Source organism: Bufo gargarizans, chromosome 10 (assembly GCF_014858855.1).
Source record: "Bufo gargarizans isolate SCDJY-AF-19 chromosome 10, ASM1485885v1, whole genome shotgun sequence".
Lineage (NCBI taxonomy): Eukaryota > Metazoa > Chordata > Amphibia > Anura > Bufonidae > Bufo > Bufo gargarizans.
In genome coordinates this window covers 52,405,712-52,426,392 of record NC_058089.1, presented here as the reverse complement: position 1 = coordinate 52,426,392, position 20,681 = coordinate 52,405,712, and the positions used below count along the sequence as shown (strand labels likewise).

Genomic DNA, 20,681 nt, shown 5'->3' with positions numbered 1-20,681 from the left:
GGAGGGATCCATGAGACCCTATAGAGCTCCCAAATTATTGTGCACTTAGTAGAAGACGTCAGTATCTGCAATTCCTAGGACAATTTTTGTATTGAAAGAATTCTAGAACATTACTGAATGGGTGCTGAGCCCCCACAGAACATAAATAGGGGAAATTTATTAAGGCGGGTGATCTCCTTCAGGAACATGTTCCAGATGCTCGAACTGGACGAACCACCTGTTGATGAATCTGTTATAAGACGGCACTAAGTCGCACCTGGTGTTTTTGGACAGTGGTTCTGAAGCCACCCGTTATTTCAACTCTATCCAGTAATTGGACCAAGAATTACACATGCTCAGTACCGCTTCATTCATCTGTATGGGACTGCCTGAGATAGACCAGTACAATGCTCAGCTATCTACAGCAATCCAATAAGGTTCATGACTATCGTACCATCTTTTTTTTTTTTTTTTTTTTTACCCATCTGATATTAATCCTATCCTATTCTGAGGATAGACCCTCTGTATCTTGAGCACCAGAAAATCCGGTCAGCACAGAATATAAAATGACCAGCCGATAAAGGGCGACTGTTCACTTAACGGCTCCATTCAGACGTCCGTATGAATGGTCCCGATCCGTTTCACAATTATGCGGAACGGGTGCGGACCCATTAATTTTTAATGGGGCTGGAAAAGATGCGGACAGCACACAGTGTGCTGTCTGCATCCGCCCTTCCGGTCCGCGGCTCTGCAGAAAAATAGAACATGTCCTATTCTTGTCTCCAATAGCGGACAATGTGCCGGCCATGTGCACGTATCCGCAAAACACTTACGGACTTGTGAATGGACCCTAAAGTAGTATTCTACATGAGCAACATTTATAACTTATCCACCGGATGGCTGGGACTGCCATGATCGCAAGAACAAGGGTCCAGGGGCGGATTGGACATAGACCGTACAGTGAAATGTCCGTCTAAACCCTCCTCACGGTCGGTCAGTGGAAATTTTTGGAGATGTATTTTGTGCTGCTGGTGGCAGTATTTTGTGATGGACGGTAGTATTTGGTTATGTTGGAGTGATATAATGTGCCACAATATAGTATGTCTGCCTTCCATCAGTTTGGACCCGACTACAAAACAGAGCCATTTTTAGTATTTTTCCAGGGCCACTTTAAGTACCCAGTCTGCTCCTGCCCACATCTGGCATGCATGCTTCCGTGCCATTCAAACTCTATGGGGATGATGAGGATAGCCAAATACAGTGCTCCGATATCTCAGTTCTATAGAGTTTTAATTGGAGTGGCAGCATGCATCTATTCATATGGAGGACACAGGCCCTCTTTACTCATGATCGGTGGGTGTCCCAATGATCCTACACATGGGAAAATCCCTGTCCAGTACGGTATAATAACAGACTGGAAGATTGATGAAGCCTTCTGCTGGTTTGGTTGGGATCTTCTTTTGCTGGATTAACAATGATGTACTGTGAGATGTGGACTTGCGCGGACCATCTAATATAATGGTAACCAGCACAAGAGGTCTTCAGCTGTGCTCATGTCCATCGATCACTCACGCATCCTAGGCCCCACTATTTGGACTGCCCTGCAGTAAACCTATCAAGTACCTGGTATGACCTACAGTACCTTGAAACTAATTGCTTACTGAAGGATGCACAATAGCCCCATATTGGCTCAGGTAGAACCTGAAAGGGCTCTGCATGCAAGACACTTGCAGATAAGGTAAGGGCAGAAATAGGACACAATGAGGGCCCATTATAAGTTGCTGATAAGAGTCAACAATCTAGCAATCTGCATCTGTTTTTCAGTGTAATTAATCTGCGCTGCACATCCCTTTCTGCAATCTGCAAATAGTCTTACCTCCACCCCCAAAACAAGCCCATAAACGCGGGAGTATGTACTTACATTTTCTCTACTTCTCCAGTTTCCAGCTACATTTGGTGGAAGCAGCTTAGGCAACAGTTCCTAATGGAGTCCACCTCCTGATAATAACCCTATTTGTCATATCTTTGATAAACTAACCTTTCATAAATGCTTAGAAACTGTATCAATAAGGAAGTCGAGGTCTCGCGTGTCGCCTGGATACTCTCTTGCCAACTTGTGCGTTATCAGTTACTAGAACGCTCGGCTAAAGGATAAAAGTTAATTAGCTTAAAAACCATTGTTAAAAGAGGAGATGTTTGGTTGCAAAGTGGCCTGGTAAATGTGACAAAACATGTGTCTCGTGTTTCCAAAGCGTCTGCATATTTTGTAAGTGTCTCCCTGCGTTTCATAATCTGGTCTTCCTAGGGTAGGAAAAACTGTGTTTGGGCTATTTTTGAAACTGTATTTATCTTTTATTTCATCTTTTTTATTTATTCATTTTTTTTTTTTTTTTAATTCTTTATTTCATCCTTTTAATTCATTAGCTTTTATTATTGTTTATTACATTTTTTATATTTTATTAGCTTTTTTTAATATTCATATTTTTGTATTTATTATTTTATTATTTGGGGTTGTCCGAGTGTTTCATACTGATAACCTATCCTCAGGATTGATCATCAGTATGTGACTGGTGGAGGTCCGACTCCCGTCACCCCCGCTAATAAGGTCCTAGTGCTGCTGTGAGCACTTGCATCCTACCAAGCACAGCGCCATCCATTGGTTAGCAGCTGTGCTTGGTATTACAGCCCATTCACTTGAGCTTCAGCTGTGTCTAGGCAATGTCTCCGATGAATAGGACGTCACTGGCTCAGGAAGAGGCCGCGGCACTGCTGTCTCTTCAAGCAGCTGATTGACAGGGGTGCTTGAATTCAGACCTATCAGATACTAATGACCTATCCTGAGGATAGTTCATCAGTATTAAGGGGTTGTCTTGTTTCCAATATTGAAGACTTATCCTTAGGTTAGGTCATCAGATCGGTGGGGGCTCGTATGAGCGCTGATTTCTCTTCTCTACTTACGTGGTTGCCCTCGACATTGCAGCAGAGAGCAGTGTAATTACAGCTCCTCGGTCCCAGTCAGTTGAATTTTACAGATAAGTGAAATGTATAATTTGTGGAAAGATTGTAGAACCATTTCCATATATCTGGCTGACGGAAGTGAGGGAGTAATCCATTATGTTTAAGAAATCTGGAATGTCCAGCCCAGGATAGACAGGGAGCCATGCCACCAATCCTGTGGAGTAGGTACGATAATTTATCATAGGGTTGTTCGGTTTCCTATACTGATGGCCTATCCTCTGCTGTCTGAAGAGACCGCAGTGCTCATATAAGCGTTACGTTCTCTTCAGTATTCACCACCTCGCCGTCACAATTGCAGTGACGAGCAGTGTAATTACAGCTTCTTCTTCATTTATTTGAATGGGACAAAATGTAACTACAATTTGTCAGAGGTTTTAGGATGGGCATTTATCTTTAGGACTCTTGTCTCCATGGTTCTCCATGAACGGATACTACTCATTGCACATCTTGTGATGCTCTTCAGCCTTTCTGGTCAAGGTTCTGCAACTTTACCCAAACACACTCAACCAACTTTCTACTTTTTTGATGTTTGGCTGGGTGGACCCTAAGCAACAGTGTTGTGTTCCAGGGACCAGAAAATTGCTCCACGTGGTCGCTGCAGCAGCACATAAAAGCCATTCTATGAAATTGGACAGACCCCCAAACCCCAACGTAGAGATTGTTCTCAATTGGGTTGAAGCAATTGTTCATAAGGAACTGAAGCCTTGGACTCGCAGGATTTCCTCCTTCCTTCCTCTTTTGCCGTGTTTTCTTGGTAACGTTGCTTGTTTTCCTTATTATTGTGAACATACGGTACAGTGTTGCCTGATGTGTTGGATCACTGTTGTCAGTGTTGTCCGATCTTCGGGTTACCCATGCCATCTTCTTTAGTTTTCACGACCTTGTCCTGTCATGTTGCTATCGCTTTCGTTCAACAGTTACTAATTGTTACCTCCTTCATCTTTCAACATCTAGCTCTCCCAAGACAGAGTACTTAATTTTTGGGCTAGTAGGTCGGAGCCTGGGACAGGTAACCTACATATCAGATTATGACTCTTTGATGGCTTAGTTTGAAATATTGAATAAATACATAAAAAAAAAAAAACACTACATTTTTCATGGATTTTTTAGCTAAAGTCATAAATGGATTTAAATGAAGCAGGAAATATAACGGAGGCATTTATACTCCTTCATGCAGACCTACTTCTGGCTTTGGCTACAAAACTTCAACAAAATCTGCAGTGTCTTTCTTGTAATAAAAGTCCCCAAAAAAATCTTAAAAGGAAAATACTGAAAAACATTAAAGAGTATGATCTTTAAATTGATAGAAATGCACATGCACCTGAGATACTACCAGGGGTGTACCTATAAGGCTAAATCTGGCTGTACACAATAAGTAAATGTCGGCCACATTCAACTTGTCCATGTTATATGTATGGGGGCATGCCAACTCATTTCCAACCACAAATGTCGGGTGAGCTAAAGATCGGGCAGTTGGATTTGAGCTACCCTATCCTTTTGTCTGTAGCCACAGCCTAAGGCCCCTTTCAGATGGACAATATTTCCATCCAGGTACTGTCTGAGTTTAGAATGGACAGCACCCAGTCTGAATGGTGACCCATTCCATTTTTCAAAGGTCCATGCGGAGAAAATGGCAGCATGCACCATCCTGCTCTGATTTTCCCATCCTCAAGTGAATGGGTGTTCAAGACCAAGGACGGCAACATGTACGCTATGCGCTTAGGGTCCATTTAAAAAAAAGTATCTGTGTTCACCATCCAGAGCGCAATGAGTTATCTATCAACCATCTAAAAGGGATCTAAAGACTCTCCTACAATTTGGATTATCCTTGGCCAAACCTGACAGTCTAATGCGTATAGTGGCCTTCCGACTGATGACAACAGGGTGGGAAAGAAGGGTTTGCAAGTTGAAATTCAAGTCCCGATCCTCTTGTTATGCCAAGATGTAAGCTCTCTCTCCTCCCTTCTCCTCTCTTTGAAGGCGCATAAGTTCTTGACCAAACTGATTGTGCATGTGTATGAAGGCCGACAGTTATCGATTTTGTATGGACAGAAGTAGAAGTTTCATCCACGATTGTGTATCTGAAGGGGCCCAGAGGCCTCTATGCCCCATACATGTGAGAAGACATCAGTATTATAAATGGTATGTGGGGGCTGTTTGTATTTTTGAGCCCTAGAACTTCAATTTACACCCCTGTGTCTGTTATGTGCGAGGATATTTAGCTTTTAATTTTCGTTTTTTGTCCTAGTTTTAGCTCGGTAAGAATCAGTACATTGTGCATAGACATTACAGCAAGTTCATTTATCATTCGAGTCTCCTCTCAGCGGTGGCAAACTGTGGACTCAGAGGTATAATGATCAGGTGTACTCGGGGTAGCAGCTCATTAACTATGTGTTAATTATCTGTGATTACTATTTAAATGCAATGGCGGTTTCATTACGTACTCCATTGTGAGACTGGCTTGATATAATTAAGTCATCCCAGTTTCCAACGCCTTCACCTATAACCCTTTCTTTTCTGCTGCACCCAAAGCAGCCGCCTCCGCTCCCTCCGCGGGGAGAGCTCTTTTGAAGGGATAAACAAGGCAGCGTCTCATTTGCAAACATTCCAGTATTGGCTATTGATGACTTTAACCTTCACACCCAAAAAGTTATACCTTATTAACGTAAACCGAGAAACAAAACCAAATCAATTAATATTTAAATTTTTTCGTCCAGAAACTCATTATCTGTGCGGTCTGGTTTTTTCTTCCTATAGAAATGTCTTAAAGGAGAATGAGCACCGTGAGACAGTATATCGTAGGATCATCACTCTGCTGATGGCATCGGGGAGAGCAGCCATAGCCGTATGTGGTAGCGGGGAGAGCATTGACAGGGAATAAAAAATCCCTATGACTGCTGTGTCCTTTTTCTCTTCGGTCCGCTTGTGAAGACAGTGATTTGGATTTTAAAGGGGGTTTCCTATCCTTAGGAAACACCATCCATGTGTTACCCAACCCCTAAGACTCCCACCGATCAGCTCGACAACTATGTCAACAACGAAAGGGGTCATCCGGTTATTTAAAATTGGTCTCCTGTACTTCAAGCCATTTTACACGGGCCAATGATTGGAAACGGAAAAAGGCTTTTTCCAGATCCTTGCCCATGTTAACATGCTGTCTCTATTATGGGGCACCATAAATAAATTTTTATCGGCAGCACATCATCTCTTGTAAACCGGAGATCTGATGATGGTGATAATCAAGCTGAATGTGGGATGAACGATCGCAATTCGTTGAGGATAATTGTGTTTGCATTGGTGCCCTTTAAACAAGCACCAACTGACCTGTTCGGGGCAGCAGTATACCCATGTGGAAGGACCCTTAGGATAAGCCAGCAAAGTTTTTTTTATTTTTTTTTAGGTTTTTGTACTGATGACCTAACTACTGGGTAGTTCATCAGTATCTGATCAGTAAGGGTCCTACATCTGGGACCTCTGCCGATCAGCTGTTTGTGAGGGTCTGACATCTGGGACCCCCGCCGATCAGCTGTTTGAGGAGACTTTCTCACACCTTTTGTAGGCCAGTGATGACCCGTTCATCGATCACGTGGCCTAGACGCAGCATAGTCCCATTCAAGTGAATAATCCTGAACTGCAATACCAAGCATAGCCACTATGCAGTGTACAGCCTTCAAACAGCTCACCAGCAGCGGTGCTGTAGTTCAGATGTCCATCATCTTATGTTTAAGGCTAGGCTATCAATTTTAAAATGTCAGATAACCCCTTGCAGGGCCACTCTGCTGATAATTGGGAGTTGAACCCCTGTCAGTCACACATCAGTGCTGGAAAACCCCATTAAGAGTGCAGTATTACCTTTTTGAGACAGCCATCCAAAATTGTAGATGGGTGGTCCTCTCTATGAAAAGGGCTACCACATATAGAATATAAAGAAATTGGAAATCTGCCACAGAAAAATCTGGTCTTCTCCAAAATGATGATCTGTCAGACAGGATTCACTGTGTAATATGGAATTTCGATGTGCTGTTACCGTACTTATAAGTGGACAGAGGAAGTCTTATTTTAAGGAGGATCTAAATCTATACGAGGCTAGGGCTAAATGATGACTTTGGTCACACAAAATGAAGCCAAGCAAAAAAATGATATATGATGTGTCCATGATTAGCTGCATTAGAGTCGCTTGACGATGACTGAGAGTCACCTGTGGTTTAGGATTTGCAATACTTAAAAAAAACAATCGCCAACACATCTAGTGGTATGTTGTAAAAGTCGTCTTCGATCTGCAACCAAAATTCCTGTTGTTTTGGATTTTTTATCAACTGTCATGTTGTGGTGGAAGCACAAAGCACCCGTACAGTGGGGAAAATAAGTATTTGATACACTGGTGATTTTGCAAGTTTTCCCACCTACAAAGAATTGGGAGGTCTGTGAGAGACAGAATCTAAAAAAAATCCAGAAAATCACATTGTATGATTTTTAAATAATGAATTTACATTTTATTGCATGAAATAAGTATTTGATACAATAGAAAAACTGAAATGTAATATTTGGTACAGAAACTTTTGTTTTTAATTACAGAGGTCAGACGTTTCCTGTAGTTCTTGACCAAGTTTGCACACACTGAAGCAGTGTCTACAGATCTTCTTAAGATCTTTTAGGTTTGGGGGCTGTCGCTGGGCTACATTGAGTTTCAGCTCCTTCCAAAACGTTTTGCCTGGTTTCAGGTCTGGAAACTGGCTAGGCCACTCCAGGACCTTGAAATTCTTCTTACGGAGCCACTCCGTAGTTGTCCCGGCTGTGTGTTTCGGATCATTGTCATGCTGGAAGACCCAGCCACGACCCGTCTTCAATGCTCTTACTGAGGGAAGGAGATTGTTGGCCAAAATCCATCCTGTCCCCTTTGCAGAAAAGTACTCCCAAAGTATGATGTTTCCAACCCCATACTTCACAGTTGGGATGGTGTTCTTGGGGTTGTACTCATCCTTTTTCCTCCAAACATGGTGAGTGGAGTTGATACCAAAAAGGTTCTATTTAGGTCTCATCTGACCATATGACCTTCTCACATGCCTCTTTTGGATCATCCAGATGGTCATTGGCGAACTTCAAATGGACATGTACTGGCGTCAGAAAGGAGGGACCTTGCATGCCCTGCAAATCCATGACGGCGTAGTGTGTTACCAACGGTAATCTTTGAGACTGTGGTCCCAGGTCTCTTCAGGTCATTGACCAGGTCCTCCCGTGTAGTTCTGGGCTGATTCCTGACCTTTCTCAGACTCATCCTTAGCCCACGAGGCGAGATATTGCATGGAGCCCCAGACCGAGGAAGATTGACAGTCATCTTGTGTTTCTTCCATTTTCTAATAATTGCGCCAACAGTTTGTTGCCTTCTCATCAAGCTGCTTGCCTATTGTCATATAGCCCATCCCAGCCTTGTGCAGGTCTACAATTTTGTCCCTGGTGTCCTAAGGGTACTTTCACACTTGCGGCAGAACTGCCTGCTGGATCCGGCAATCCGGACGCAAACTGATGGCAGTTGTTAGACGGATCCGGATGCGGATCCGTCTGACAAATGCATTGCAATACCGGATCTGTCTCTCCGGTGTGATCCGGAAAAACCGATCCGGTATTAATTTTCTTTTGCGTTCTTAAAGGTCTGCGCATGCGCAGAACAAAAAGCCGGATCCGTTTGGCCGGAACACTTAATGCCGGATCCAGCACTAATACACTTCAATGTAAATTAATGCCGGATCCGGCATTCCGGCAGTGATCAGTATTTTTAGCCGGAGATAAAACTGCAGCATGCTGCAGTATTTTCTCCATCCAAAAAGCGTAAGAGGGACTGAACTGAAGACATCCTGATGCATACTGAACGGAATGCTCTCCATTCAGAATGCAATAGGATAAAACTGATAATTTTTTGTCCGGAATTGAGCTCCTGTGACGAAACTCAATACCGGAAAACAAAAACATCTGCAATTCTGTAACGCATTTTGCGGAACGGAATTGCCGACCCATTCATTTTTATGGGGCCACACTATGTGCTGTCCGGATCTGGAAATGCGGATCTGCACTTCTGGGTCCACAATTCCGTTCCCGAAATTGCGGACAAGATTAGGCATTTTCTATCATAGTGCCGGTGATGCCGGAACGCACATTGCCGGTGTCTGTGTTTTGCGGATCCGTGGATCCGCAAAACACATACGGATGTGTGATTGGACCCTTAGGCTACTTTCACACTAGCGTTGTTTGAATCCGGCGTTCAATTCAGACACCGGAACTGCCCGCCGGATCCGGAAAAACGTGTGAAAACTGATTACATTTGAATCCTGATCAGGCTTTCGATCACAATGGAAAAATGCATTGGAAAAAACGGATCCGCCATTTATGGACTTTAACTTTTTTTTCCTATTTTTCGGGTTTAACATGCAAAAGCCGGATCCGTTTTGACTGAACACATGGCGCCGGATCCGGCGTTAATGCAAGTCAATGTTAAAAAAGCCTGATTAGGCGTTCAGTCAAAGTGTTCAGGATTTTTGGCCGGAGGTAAAAATACTGCATGCTACGTTTTTCTGAAAAGCCTGATCAGTCAAAAAGACTGAACAGAAGACATCCTGATGCATCCTGAGGGACGGACTCTCCATTCAGAATGCATTAGGATAAAACTGATCAGTTCTTTTCCGGATTTGAGTCCCTAGGACGGAACTCAGCGCCGGAAAAGAAAAACGCTAGTGTGAAAGTACCCTTAGACAGCCCTTTGGTCTTGGTGGAGAGGTTGAGGTGTGTGGACAGGTGTCTTTTATACAAGTAACAAGTCTAAACAGGTGCAATTAATACAGGTAATGAGTGCAGAGTAGGAGGGTTTCTTAAAGGCCTCATGCACACGACCGTGCCGTTTTTTGCGGTCCGCAAACCGCGGAAGCCAAGCGCGGACAAGAATAGTACATGTTATATTTTTATAGCGGGCCGCGGAATGGAGCCACGGATGCGGACAGCACACGGAGTGCAGTCCACATCTTTTGCGGCCCCATTGAAATGAATGGGTCCGCATCCGAGCCGCTGTTTTGGCACCCAAACAACGGTCACGTGCATGAGGCCAAAGAGAAACTAACAGGTCTTGCTGGTTGGTAGTTCATCAAATATTTATTTCATGCAATAAAATGCAAATTAATTATTTAAAAATCATACAATGTAATTTTTCTGGATTTTTTTTAGATTCTGTTGTAACGGTCGCGTACACACACACACACACAGGGGGGAGGGAAGTGACCACTGCGCTCCACCCTCACCCCTGGCCCTGCCTACTTGCCTCGCGAGTCCTAATGACAGGGGACAACTGGACGGCAGCAGGCTGCCTGTATTTATAGTGGGGAGTGAGGGTCATGTGACGTGGCCAGCGTCACATGACCGACAGACCAACCAGTCGAGCACTGAGTGATCAGCTCGGCGCTCAAGGCATACTTAGGAGCAGGGTACCTCCCAGCTAGCAAAGCCGCCCTGGGAACGAGGTCAAGCACAGATCCTTGCTCCCGAAGCTAAGCAGCAGGTCTGTGGCTAATGGGAGACCGAGTGCACCTTCGGAACCCCGTTACATCTGTCTCTCCATTCTTTGTAGTTGGGAAAACTTACAAAATCACCAGTGCATCAAATACTTATTTTCCCCACTGTACGGATGCTTTGTGATTCCACCACAACATTACAGTTGATTAAAAAATCCAAACCAACAGGAATTTTGGTTGCAGATCGAAGACGACTTTTACAACATACCACTAGCGACTGGCGATTGATTTTATGGATCTTTTTTTTTTTAGATTCTGTCTCTCGCAGTTGAAGTGTACCTACGATAAAAATTACAGTCCTCTCCGATCTTTGTAGGTGGGAAAATTGGCAAAATCGCCGGTGTATCCAATACATATTTTCCCCACTGTATTTATAATCATTACTTGCAATGTCACGATGCAACCTGGTGACCAAAGTCGCCCATAGTCCTAGATGTGAACTTGCCTGTTAACTAAAACCACTGGTCCCCTTCTTTGGAGTAGACATAGCACCTATCTAACTTGGATACAAACAAATGAGTCATTTAGGGCAGACTAGTTGCTATCATTGCAGGTTTACCGCCAGTTAGACCATTCCAGGAGCCATACTGAGATTTAGTTTATTAGTCCTACGGATGTATAATGGAAAATTGTTTACATGACAAGTTTTACTATTATGTTATGGATACTTTACAGTTTTTGCTTTACGTATAAAGGAAGCTGTTGTTAATACTTTGCATAATACAAGGAGAAAAATCGCAACACTTCCAATAGATGTTCCGACCAATGAGTTTATATTTCCAACAACTGAAAATGGACGTGTTCTGGATTTGATGGCCCCATGTGTGGCCGCAGTGACCTAACAAGCTCTACAAGCGCCGTTTTGGAAGGGTTCACATATTTTTTACTCTCCTACTTTTAAAGCAGCTCCGTCATGTTAATGGTGTCTTTACAATCATATATTGTGCCTGTGAATAAAGCAGTAATATGTATATTAGCTTTCTGAGAGGAGAGGGATGAGCAGAGCACAGGGGGTGTTACAAAGCAGTGCTCAAAGGACTCAGCCCCACCTCCTGGTGCTCAAACTTCTCATTTGTGTATGAATAGAAATGCAGATTTCTCTACAGCTGTTTCTCATACAGACAAAAGAAAGGTATTGTTTTATTCAGCATGATGAGCCCTACCAGCCAGTTTGTCTGGTTTAATAGGGTTGTGTCAAGGGAAGGGAAGGTAGAAGGAAGTGCACCCCCTAGACTGCCACCCTCAACCCTGTCCCTGCCTACTTGCACCACCTGCCCTAGGTGACGGGGCGCAACTGGGCGACAGTCCCTAACCTCCATAAGTGCCGGGTAGGGGAGGAAGGAATAGAGAGGGTACCGGATAGCTAGGCAGAGAACGGTACGCGAGATGCAGGCAGACAAATGGACAAGGAAGTGGACAAGAGAGAGGTACCATGTGAAGGAGAAGGCAAAGGCAGGTAAGCTAGCCGAGGTCAGTCCAGGAGGTCACGTCAATACAAAGGGAAGAGGCAGGTGGCAAATCCGAGAACGAGTCGAGGTCAGAATCTGAGCTGTAGCGTCAAAACCAAGGGAGCAGGCACAGATCCTTGCTCCCGAAGCTAAGCAGCAGGTCTGCGGCTGATGGGAGACCGTGTGCGCCTTCGGCGCCCCGTTACAGGTTGATCCTGGTGACAGAGCTGCTTTAAAAAGCTGAAATCGGGAAAGTTAAAGGGATTGTCTTGGATTGGGGCTTAAAGGAGTTTTCCTGGAATACATAATTTCTAACAGGTGCTGGCAGTCAGCCTCACCTATTGAAAGGATCATACTTGTTTGCTCCCCACCGCTCCAGTCCTCTGCGCTGGCTCCCGCATCCCCATTTTTGGTTGTTTCCTTTCTCCCTGGAATGGGCATGTTCCCCTGATCCTCTTCAGCCAACCACTGGCTTCTGTGGTGACATGTCTCTTGGAGACCCATCACAGATGCATCCAGCGGTTGGCCGATAAGGATAACATGACCATGCCAGGGAGGGAAAAAAAACTGATTTGGAAGATGGAGACATGGAGGACCCGGAGCAGGCAAGTATGTTTCTTTCAGTAGGGGAGGCAGGCTGTTAGAAATGATATATTCCTTGTAATGCATCGGGTGCGAACTTGATTCACTTAATGTGGAACTGCCCACGTTTAAGGAGGTATTGGATAGAGGTGATGGAACTTGTCAATAGGGTTTTTCAGATGAGCTTGGAGGTTAACCCGCTAATCTGTTTACTAGGTCTTGTGGTAGTGCCTAGGACCATGTCAAAAAAGAAAATGGCTATTATGAGAGTATTGTACTAGGCGAGGAAGTGCATAGCATTCCATTGGATAGATGAGTTGGCTCCTACTAGCCAGGAAGTAGTGAGTAGGGTGCACGCACTTGTTAAATTGGAGGAATATGTTTACCTGAAAAGGGATTCGAAGAAGAAATTTGAAGCAATTTGGTCCTCGTGGATTTCGCATTATGAGCTGTCTTAGGTGTGGCTGTAAACTTTGACTGGAGTGCCGGACATGAAGGATGTTGACGTGTGTGAATGGTGAGATGTTAGAGGGTGGTTGATGTCTGAATGCTTGTGCCGAAATATTCTGTGAGGACTATGGAAATCCATGAAGCTGTATGCCCTGCCTCAGAAGATTGGACGGTGATACCTTCAGATGACATCGCGAATTTGCAGCTATGGACCGTGCCTGAATTCTTCTAAGTGACTGTGCCTTGGGAAGGGGGGGGGGTGTTATGGTTTTGTATTTGTATAATACATTTACCTGAAAAATCAAAATATAAATTATTTGATCAAAAAAAAGAAATAATATATTCCCAAACAACTCCTTTAAGCCCCAATCGAGGAACTCCCCCAAAACAACCACTTTTGTTGGTTTGCATAAACCTCGCCCATTTACTGTCCAGGTTGTACAATGTTCCCGCCAAAATTGGGACTGTTAGCAAGTATATTTATCAAACGGCTCTTTAGTTCTGATACTTTGTTGAACGTTCCAAGTAAATTGTAATTTTTAATGTTCACTGTAACGTCTCCTTTCTTCTACAGCTCTTCCAATGAGATGGCCTGCGACTACCTCCAGCTTCTCCAGTCTATCCAAGGCGTTGTACACCAGGGTGGCTTTGACGGATCCAACCCCCAGGTATCCATCACCTTTATTATCTGCCATAATCATGTAACTAATTGTATTGTGGGAGCTCTCAGGAGTGAGCCAGGAGGATCTCGGAAAGAAAGGAACAGCGAACAAGCTGTTACTAAGCACAGGGCCGGTGGTGGATATGTTAATGTGTAACGAGCTCTCAGTGGACATAACAAGACGGCGTGGATGTACTCGACCTCCCTTCTCGTATACGCTGATCCTTATTATTCTTATTAGCTGCACATGGTGTCTGTAGAGGGTGTGTGACCTGCATTCATACCCTCATCGCCAAGCAGTGAGGTCGGTTTGAGGTCTATACAGTCCTACATTTGGATTTGTAATCCCTAGAAATTGTAGGGAGATTGACCCGCCCTGGAAAACAGATTCTACTTTCCAGAGAATTTGGGGTAAAAATGTTCTCCACAAGTGCTAGGAGAACCAACAGATTCACTTACTGTAGTCATAGACCTTGTTAGAAGGTGGGCTGAGTATGCTCGGGTGCTGTCCATAGTCCTTTTCAATGCTATTCTGACTCTTTTTAAAAAGAGGTGTGTTTTTTGGGTTAGGCTACTTTCACACTAGCGTTGTTTGAACCCGGCGTTCAATTCCGTCAACAGAACTGCCCGCTGGATCCCGAAAAACGTGTGAAAACTGATTACATTTGAATCCTGATCAGGATTTTGATCACAATGAAAAAATGCATTGGAAAAAACGGATCCGCCATTTATGGACTTTAAAAAAGGCTACAAGAAATGCTGACCAAATCGGTTGGCAGTAGCCACAAATCAAATTGATCTTTTAATTTTCCATAGGAGCTCTGAAAAACGAAAGGTGGAATCTGATTGGTCGCTATGAGCAATTAGTCCAGTTTTCCTTTACACCAGTTTTGATAAATCTCCCCCTGTGTGTCGTAGCTCCCTAAAACTGAAGGGTTCACAATTTTTTCATTTTTTTATTAAGTGAATTTAAAGGGGATCTCCGGGCTTTTATTATTGATGACTAGAGTTGAGCGAAGCAAGCTTCGGGTGCTTAATCCGAAGTCGCTTCGATCAACGCTGTGGAATAATACTGTACGGAGATCCGTCTCCGTGCAGTATTAGAACATATGGGCTCTGATTAAGTGGCGCATAATTTCGTTGAATAACTTCGGTAATTGATTTTTAAAGCTGAAAACCACTTTAAAACTTGAAATCAAACTTGGCTTTGGTTCCGACTAGTACTAGACTAGAGTTTTAAAGTGGTTTTCCACTTTAAAAATCAATTACCGAAGTTATTCAACGAAATTATGCGCAACTTAATCAGAGCCCATACGTTCTAATACTGTACGGAGACGGATCTCCGTACAGTATTAATCCAAAGCGTTGAACGAAGCGACTTCGGATTAAGCATCCAAAGCTTGCATCGCTCAACTCTATTGATAACCTATCCTCAGGATTGGCGGGGGTCCGACACCCGGCACCCCCAGCAATCAGCCGCGCGCAGTGTGATTGTGCAGTCTCCCATCTCTCTTCCTTTGCCATAGACATAGGAGCAGCAGAAAGAGAGACGGGAGACGGCACACCCGCCGATCGGCACACTCGGCACACCCGCCGATCTTATATTGATGACCTTTCCTGAGGATAGGTCTTCAATATTAAAAGCCCAGAGAACACCTTTAAATAAAAAAAAATATATGCATTATGATTTATTGATTGATTATTATTTTTTAACCAGCAGTCTGCAGTGAAGGCCCAGATGGGTGTTACCAGTTGGACGGGTATCCCTACAGTCTAACACTATCCAATCAGTGCTTCCAGAATCAGACTGTGCAGGGACACACCCCAATCTGGTCACACCCATCTGGACCTTGATTGCAAACTTCAATTCATCCTAGCAGGAATAATAAAGGAGCATCACAACACAGAGTCATAAGAACAGATGCTCCAGGGTAATAAACCAGATATGTCGGGAGAGGTGATTAGTAATATACCTGGCCGAGTATTTTGTCTCGTTTTAGGACCAGTTATTATTTTATATGCCCTTGTTTTGCTTTTCCTTTTGGTGTTTTTTCTTTTTCTCATTCCTGATTTCCGAGCAGTGAGGAATATATGAGCTCATTTAGCTGGCTGCTCAGATTTCAGTCTGCAGAGACTCGTGGGCAATGCATGCTATGCCTTTGGTGGCAGTGCCCCTCTGGAGAAGCAAATTGGTCCCTGACAGGAACCTCTCCCCACTTGCTGCGGTAACTATAGTAACAGGCATGTCATAACACTTCCCACGGTACGTCGTGCAGAATTTTGCTTTTCTGTAGGATGACAGGTCATCTTAAAATCAGGACATGTTATCGGATGTACAGTGGAAGGGAAAACCATGGCAGGAGCTGCGCCCAATCATTAAATAAAAGGCTGCGTCTGTCTGCAGAGTTCTTTTGCTGGTAATATGTTTATTTTTGTGTCTGTTCCTTTTAGCACTTTTTGGTTACATACGGTGAGTTTTACATTACGTTGAAAATTTGACCCATTTTGCGATTTGTCCCAGTTGTCCCAGTAATTCAGTTTCGTAAATGATGTTAAGGAGCCCCCACCACCCTCACAAGGCCCCACCCACCTTTTAATAAAAACCTGAGCAGCAGAAAATCTCAAAAAGTTGCAAATTTGTGCAAAAATGTGCAGCTTTTCTTCAGCAGAACACTGGTGCACAGCTGTAGTACGTGTCCCATTATGTTTTGCACCAGGACATTGCGATTCAGAGTACCACGGACCAAGAAGGTCAACTAAATCTGGATTTCCATTTCTAAGGCCTCATGCACACAACCGTTGTTCTGGTCCACATCCGAGTCGCAGTTTTGGCGGCTTGGATGCGGACCCGTTTACTTCAACGGGGCCGCAAAAGATGCGGACAGCACTCCAGGTGCTGTCCGCATCCGTTGCTCCGTTCCGTGGTCCGCAAAGAAAATATAACCTGTCCTATTCTTGTCCGTTTTGCGGACAAGAATAGGCAGTTATATCAATTTCTGTCCGTGCCATTCCGCAAATTGCCATGTTTTGCGGATCCACAATTTGCGGACCTCAAAACATACAACGGTCGTGTGCATGAGGCCTAAGGGCTCATGCACACACTTATTACCATTCTTTGAGGTCAGCAAGTTGCAGGTCCTCAAACCACGGATACCGGCCATGTCTGTTCTGCGGAAACGGAACATCCTGCCCTCTATAGAAATGTTCTATCCTTGTCCGTAGAACGGACAAGAATAGGACATGTTCGATTTCTTTCATCGGGTGCCGCGGAATGGACATACGGATGCGGACAGCAGCCCCATTGAAGTGAATGGGAAAATACATCAGTGCGCATGATAGAGAATTTTGGCTACATTTATTCCTAGGGAAAGTAATAGTCTGTTTTCAAGGGAATCTGGGCTAAACCGTTCTCTCCACGTGACCGTGGAGAACCAGTGGAGCCATTTGTTGTCGATAGTGCCCCTTGCTAGACTATTGGCTTAACTGGTATCCCAGCACAAGCTCAATTTGCGGAACGGAACAGGAGGCCTATTAGGGTGCATTCACACGACCGTAAGGGTTTTGCGGTCCGCAAATTGTGCATCCGCAAATTGCGGTCCGCAAATTGTGGATACCGGCCATGTGGACTGCACGCCAAATGCTGTCCGGGCATGCTGGAAGTTGTAGTTTTGCAACAGCTGGAGGCACACTGGTTAGGAAACACTGATATAGAGAATGCCTATTCTTGCGGACAAGAATAGGACAGGCTCCATATTTTTAGCGGGGCCCATTGAAATAAATGTGTCTGTACCCGTTCCACAAAATTGCGGAACGGATGCGGATCCATTTATACGGTCGTGTAAATGTAGCCTTATAGAAATGCCTATTCTTGTCCGCAAAACAGACAAGAATAGGACAGGACTCATAATTTTTGCGGGGCCTCGGAACGGAGCAATGGATGCGGACAGCACACAGAGTGCTGTCCGCATCTTTTGCGGACCCATTGAAATGAATGGTTCCGTATACGGACCCTATACGGAACACAGAAAACGGCCCATATACGGAATGCAAAATACGTTCGTGTGAACGAGCCCTAAGGCTGTTTCCGTTCCATTTCTGTTTTAATTTCAATGGATCCACAAAAAAAAACGGAAAGTATTCCCTATGCCTTCCTTTTTGTATTTCCGTTCCGTTCAAAAATAGAACATGTCCTATTATTGTCCGCATAACGGACAAGGATAGTCCTGTTCTATCAGGGGCCAGCTGTTCCGCTCCACAAAAAACAGAATGCACACGGACGTCATCCGTATTTTTTGTGGATCCGTTTTTTGTAGACTGCAAAATACTGAAAAAGCCATACGGTCGTATGCAAGGGGCCTAAGTTGAACTGCAGCGCGGAATCGAAATTTGCACCATATCAATTTATGCTGCAGATTTCACCCTTTGCATTGAAGAGGAAGAGGGTGAAGTCCGTGGCAAAAAAATAACCGCATGCACTTGTGCGTTTTAGTTTTTTTGATGCGGAAACGCTGTGGATTTTTAAGCTGTGGACGTACACCCAAAAATATTGTCCTGCTGGGAAAACCCTTTAGGCCGATTACAGATGGACCCGGGGAAAAAGAGTCCATGTCTGACCTGCACTGACCGCAGCTCAGCTGTCCTGAACTCGCTGCAGCATGGTGTCAGCTGCGGCCAAACCGAGGGTCTACTCTCCACTACTCAAATGACGCTGATGGTTTATATGTTAAGCAGCTGTGACCCTGGGTGAGGTTGATGGCCAGCAGCTCCCTCTTGGACCTTTTATCTAGCGTGTTACCATCCTTGCCTGATAGTTTTGTGCCACTGACTCCCATCGTCTGTGTAACTTTCTAGGAATACATGGGAATTGCCTTTATTCACGCAGCTCTTGTGTCAGGAGATCTGCTCTTCTTGGTGTAAATCCCTGATGATAATATAGGATTTATGTATCCGTCTTGGCCCCAGCAGCAGCTATACGCGCTCATCCTGTGCCCAGTGTGGTCTCCGCTTCCTTACTGCCTGTTCTCAAAATAGTGCCAGACTCACACAGAGCACTCTCCTGGCACCTCGGCTTGTCTGCTCTTCTCTGGCTTCTCCTTCTCTCCCAGGGCATGGTTTTCCATCTGCAGCCCCTTTTTTTTTGGTAATTTATTTATTTCATTTATTTTTTTTAAACCACAGCAGGGACATGTGAGTCCTTCCTCAATGTACTACTCCAGTCTTTTTTTTTTTTTTTTAAAGGTCCTTTAATGAGCCTCAGGTGCACGGTGCGACTCCTGAGAGTCCCTCGCTTTGCCTTTTCCCTCTCGTGGACTCGTGATTTGCTTTCTGCTGTTTGCCTTTTTTTTTTTTTTGTTGTTTTTCGTTCTTAACTCAGTTTTGTGCTTTGACTTTTGCCGTTGAATTCGACTCGGCCAAATCAAATTTTGTCATTTGCACTGCGTTAGGTTTTGTAACCCACTTAAGGAGATATCATGGACGACCTCCTACTGTGTCCTTCTCCCATACCTTGTAGATTGTAAGCCCTCACGGGCAGGGCCCTCTCTCCTTCTGTACCAGTTTGTAACACGTCTTGTTCATGCTTAGTGCACTTTGTCTGTATTATGTATGTGCACCGCTTATCATATGTACAGCGCTATGGAATGAACGGCGCTTTAATAATAAATAATATAAATTTAACGGCCGTTCAGAATTGTATTTTTATTTATTTATTTGTTTGTTTATTTGTTAGTTTATTATTTATTTGTTTTAGAGTGATATATATATATAGCATTACTGCAATCAAGCGGTATTTCCATCTAAGGGACTGTTCACATCTCGTTTTTGTTTTACGTCAGGCGTATACGTGTAAATACATTAGATACGTATTGCTCGACTTACCCATAGACTATAATTGGGAAAACGCAATTCAAAAGTGCACACTTTTGACTCTATTTGTCACTGTTCACATTTCTATATGGGTTTTTTTTACCACACTTTTCTGTCCTGCAAAAAAAAAAAGTATAGAAACGTGCTCCTTTTTTTTTTTTTTTTAAGTGAGGGAAGGATGGAAAGACATTACACTTCCATCCGTTAAATGTACAAAAGGTTTCATAAAAAAGATGATATGTGAACACCCCCTTAGGGTCCATTCACACGTCCGTAGTGTATTGCGGATCCGCAATACACCCGGCCGTCACCCCCATAGAACTGTCTATTAGTGTCCGCAATTGCGGACAAGACTAGGACATGTTCTATTTTTTTCCTGAGCTGCGGACCAGAAGATCGGCCGCGCGCTCCGGATATGCAGATGTGGAGTGCACATAGTGTGCTCTCCGCATCGGTTCCTGCCCCATTGAGAATGAATGGGTCCGCACCCATTCCAGACCCATTTTGCGGACGTGTGAATGGACCCTTAGACAGATATTCATGGCATATCCACAGGGTTCCATCTCGGATACCCCCCAACTATTTCCAGAAAGGGGGGAATTTCAAATATACAACAGAAGAATCCGCAAGCATGTGAACTACCTGCAGATTTCCAGTTAATGTCAATTCTGTGGGGGGACAACTTGCTTGCGGATTTCACGTGGACGTGGAAGCTGCACATTCACTGAAATCCATGGGAAAATTCTGCAGTCTGAACATGCCCTTGCTATTACTAGTTTAAAGGAGTACTCCCAAGTTTCAGATATTGATGGCCTCTCCTCAGGATAGGTCACCAGTATCAGATCGGTGAGGGTCCGACTCTTGGCACCCCCGCAGTTCAGCTGTTCGAAGAGACTGTGGCATTCGGTGAGTGCTGCAGCCTCTTCCTGCGTCGGTGATGTCACAATACCAAGAACAGCCACTATCCAGTGGACGGCGCTGTGCTTGGTGAGCTGCGAGGCGGCTGCGTCGCTCACTGGAGCACCGCAGTCTCTTCAGACAGCTGATCAGCGGAGGCGCCGAGAGTCAGACCCCCACCGAGGATAGGTCATCAATAGAGATGAGCGAACTTCTGTTTTAAGTTCG

General features: G+C 44.3%; 1 protein-coding gene across 3 annotated transcripts in view; it reads left to right on the top strand.

Moving 5' to 3' along the window:
* Positions 1–20,681, top strand: part of ELP4 (elongator acetyltransferase complex subunit 4) — a 242,131-nt gene that overhangs the window by 80,594 nt on the left and 140,856 nt on the right. For all 3 annotated transcript variants that reach the window (XM_044270248.1, XM_044270250.1, XM_044270249.1), the window contains exon 6: positions 13,605–13,698. In XM_044270248.1, coding sequence (XP_044126183.1) covers positions 13,605–13,698 — 94 coding nt within the window. The remainder of the gene's footprint in view (positions 1–13,604; positions 13,699–20,681) is intronic.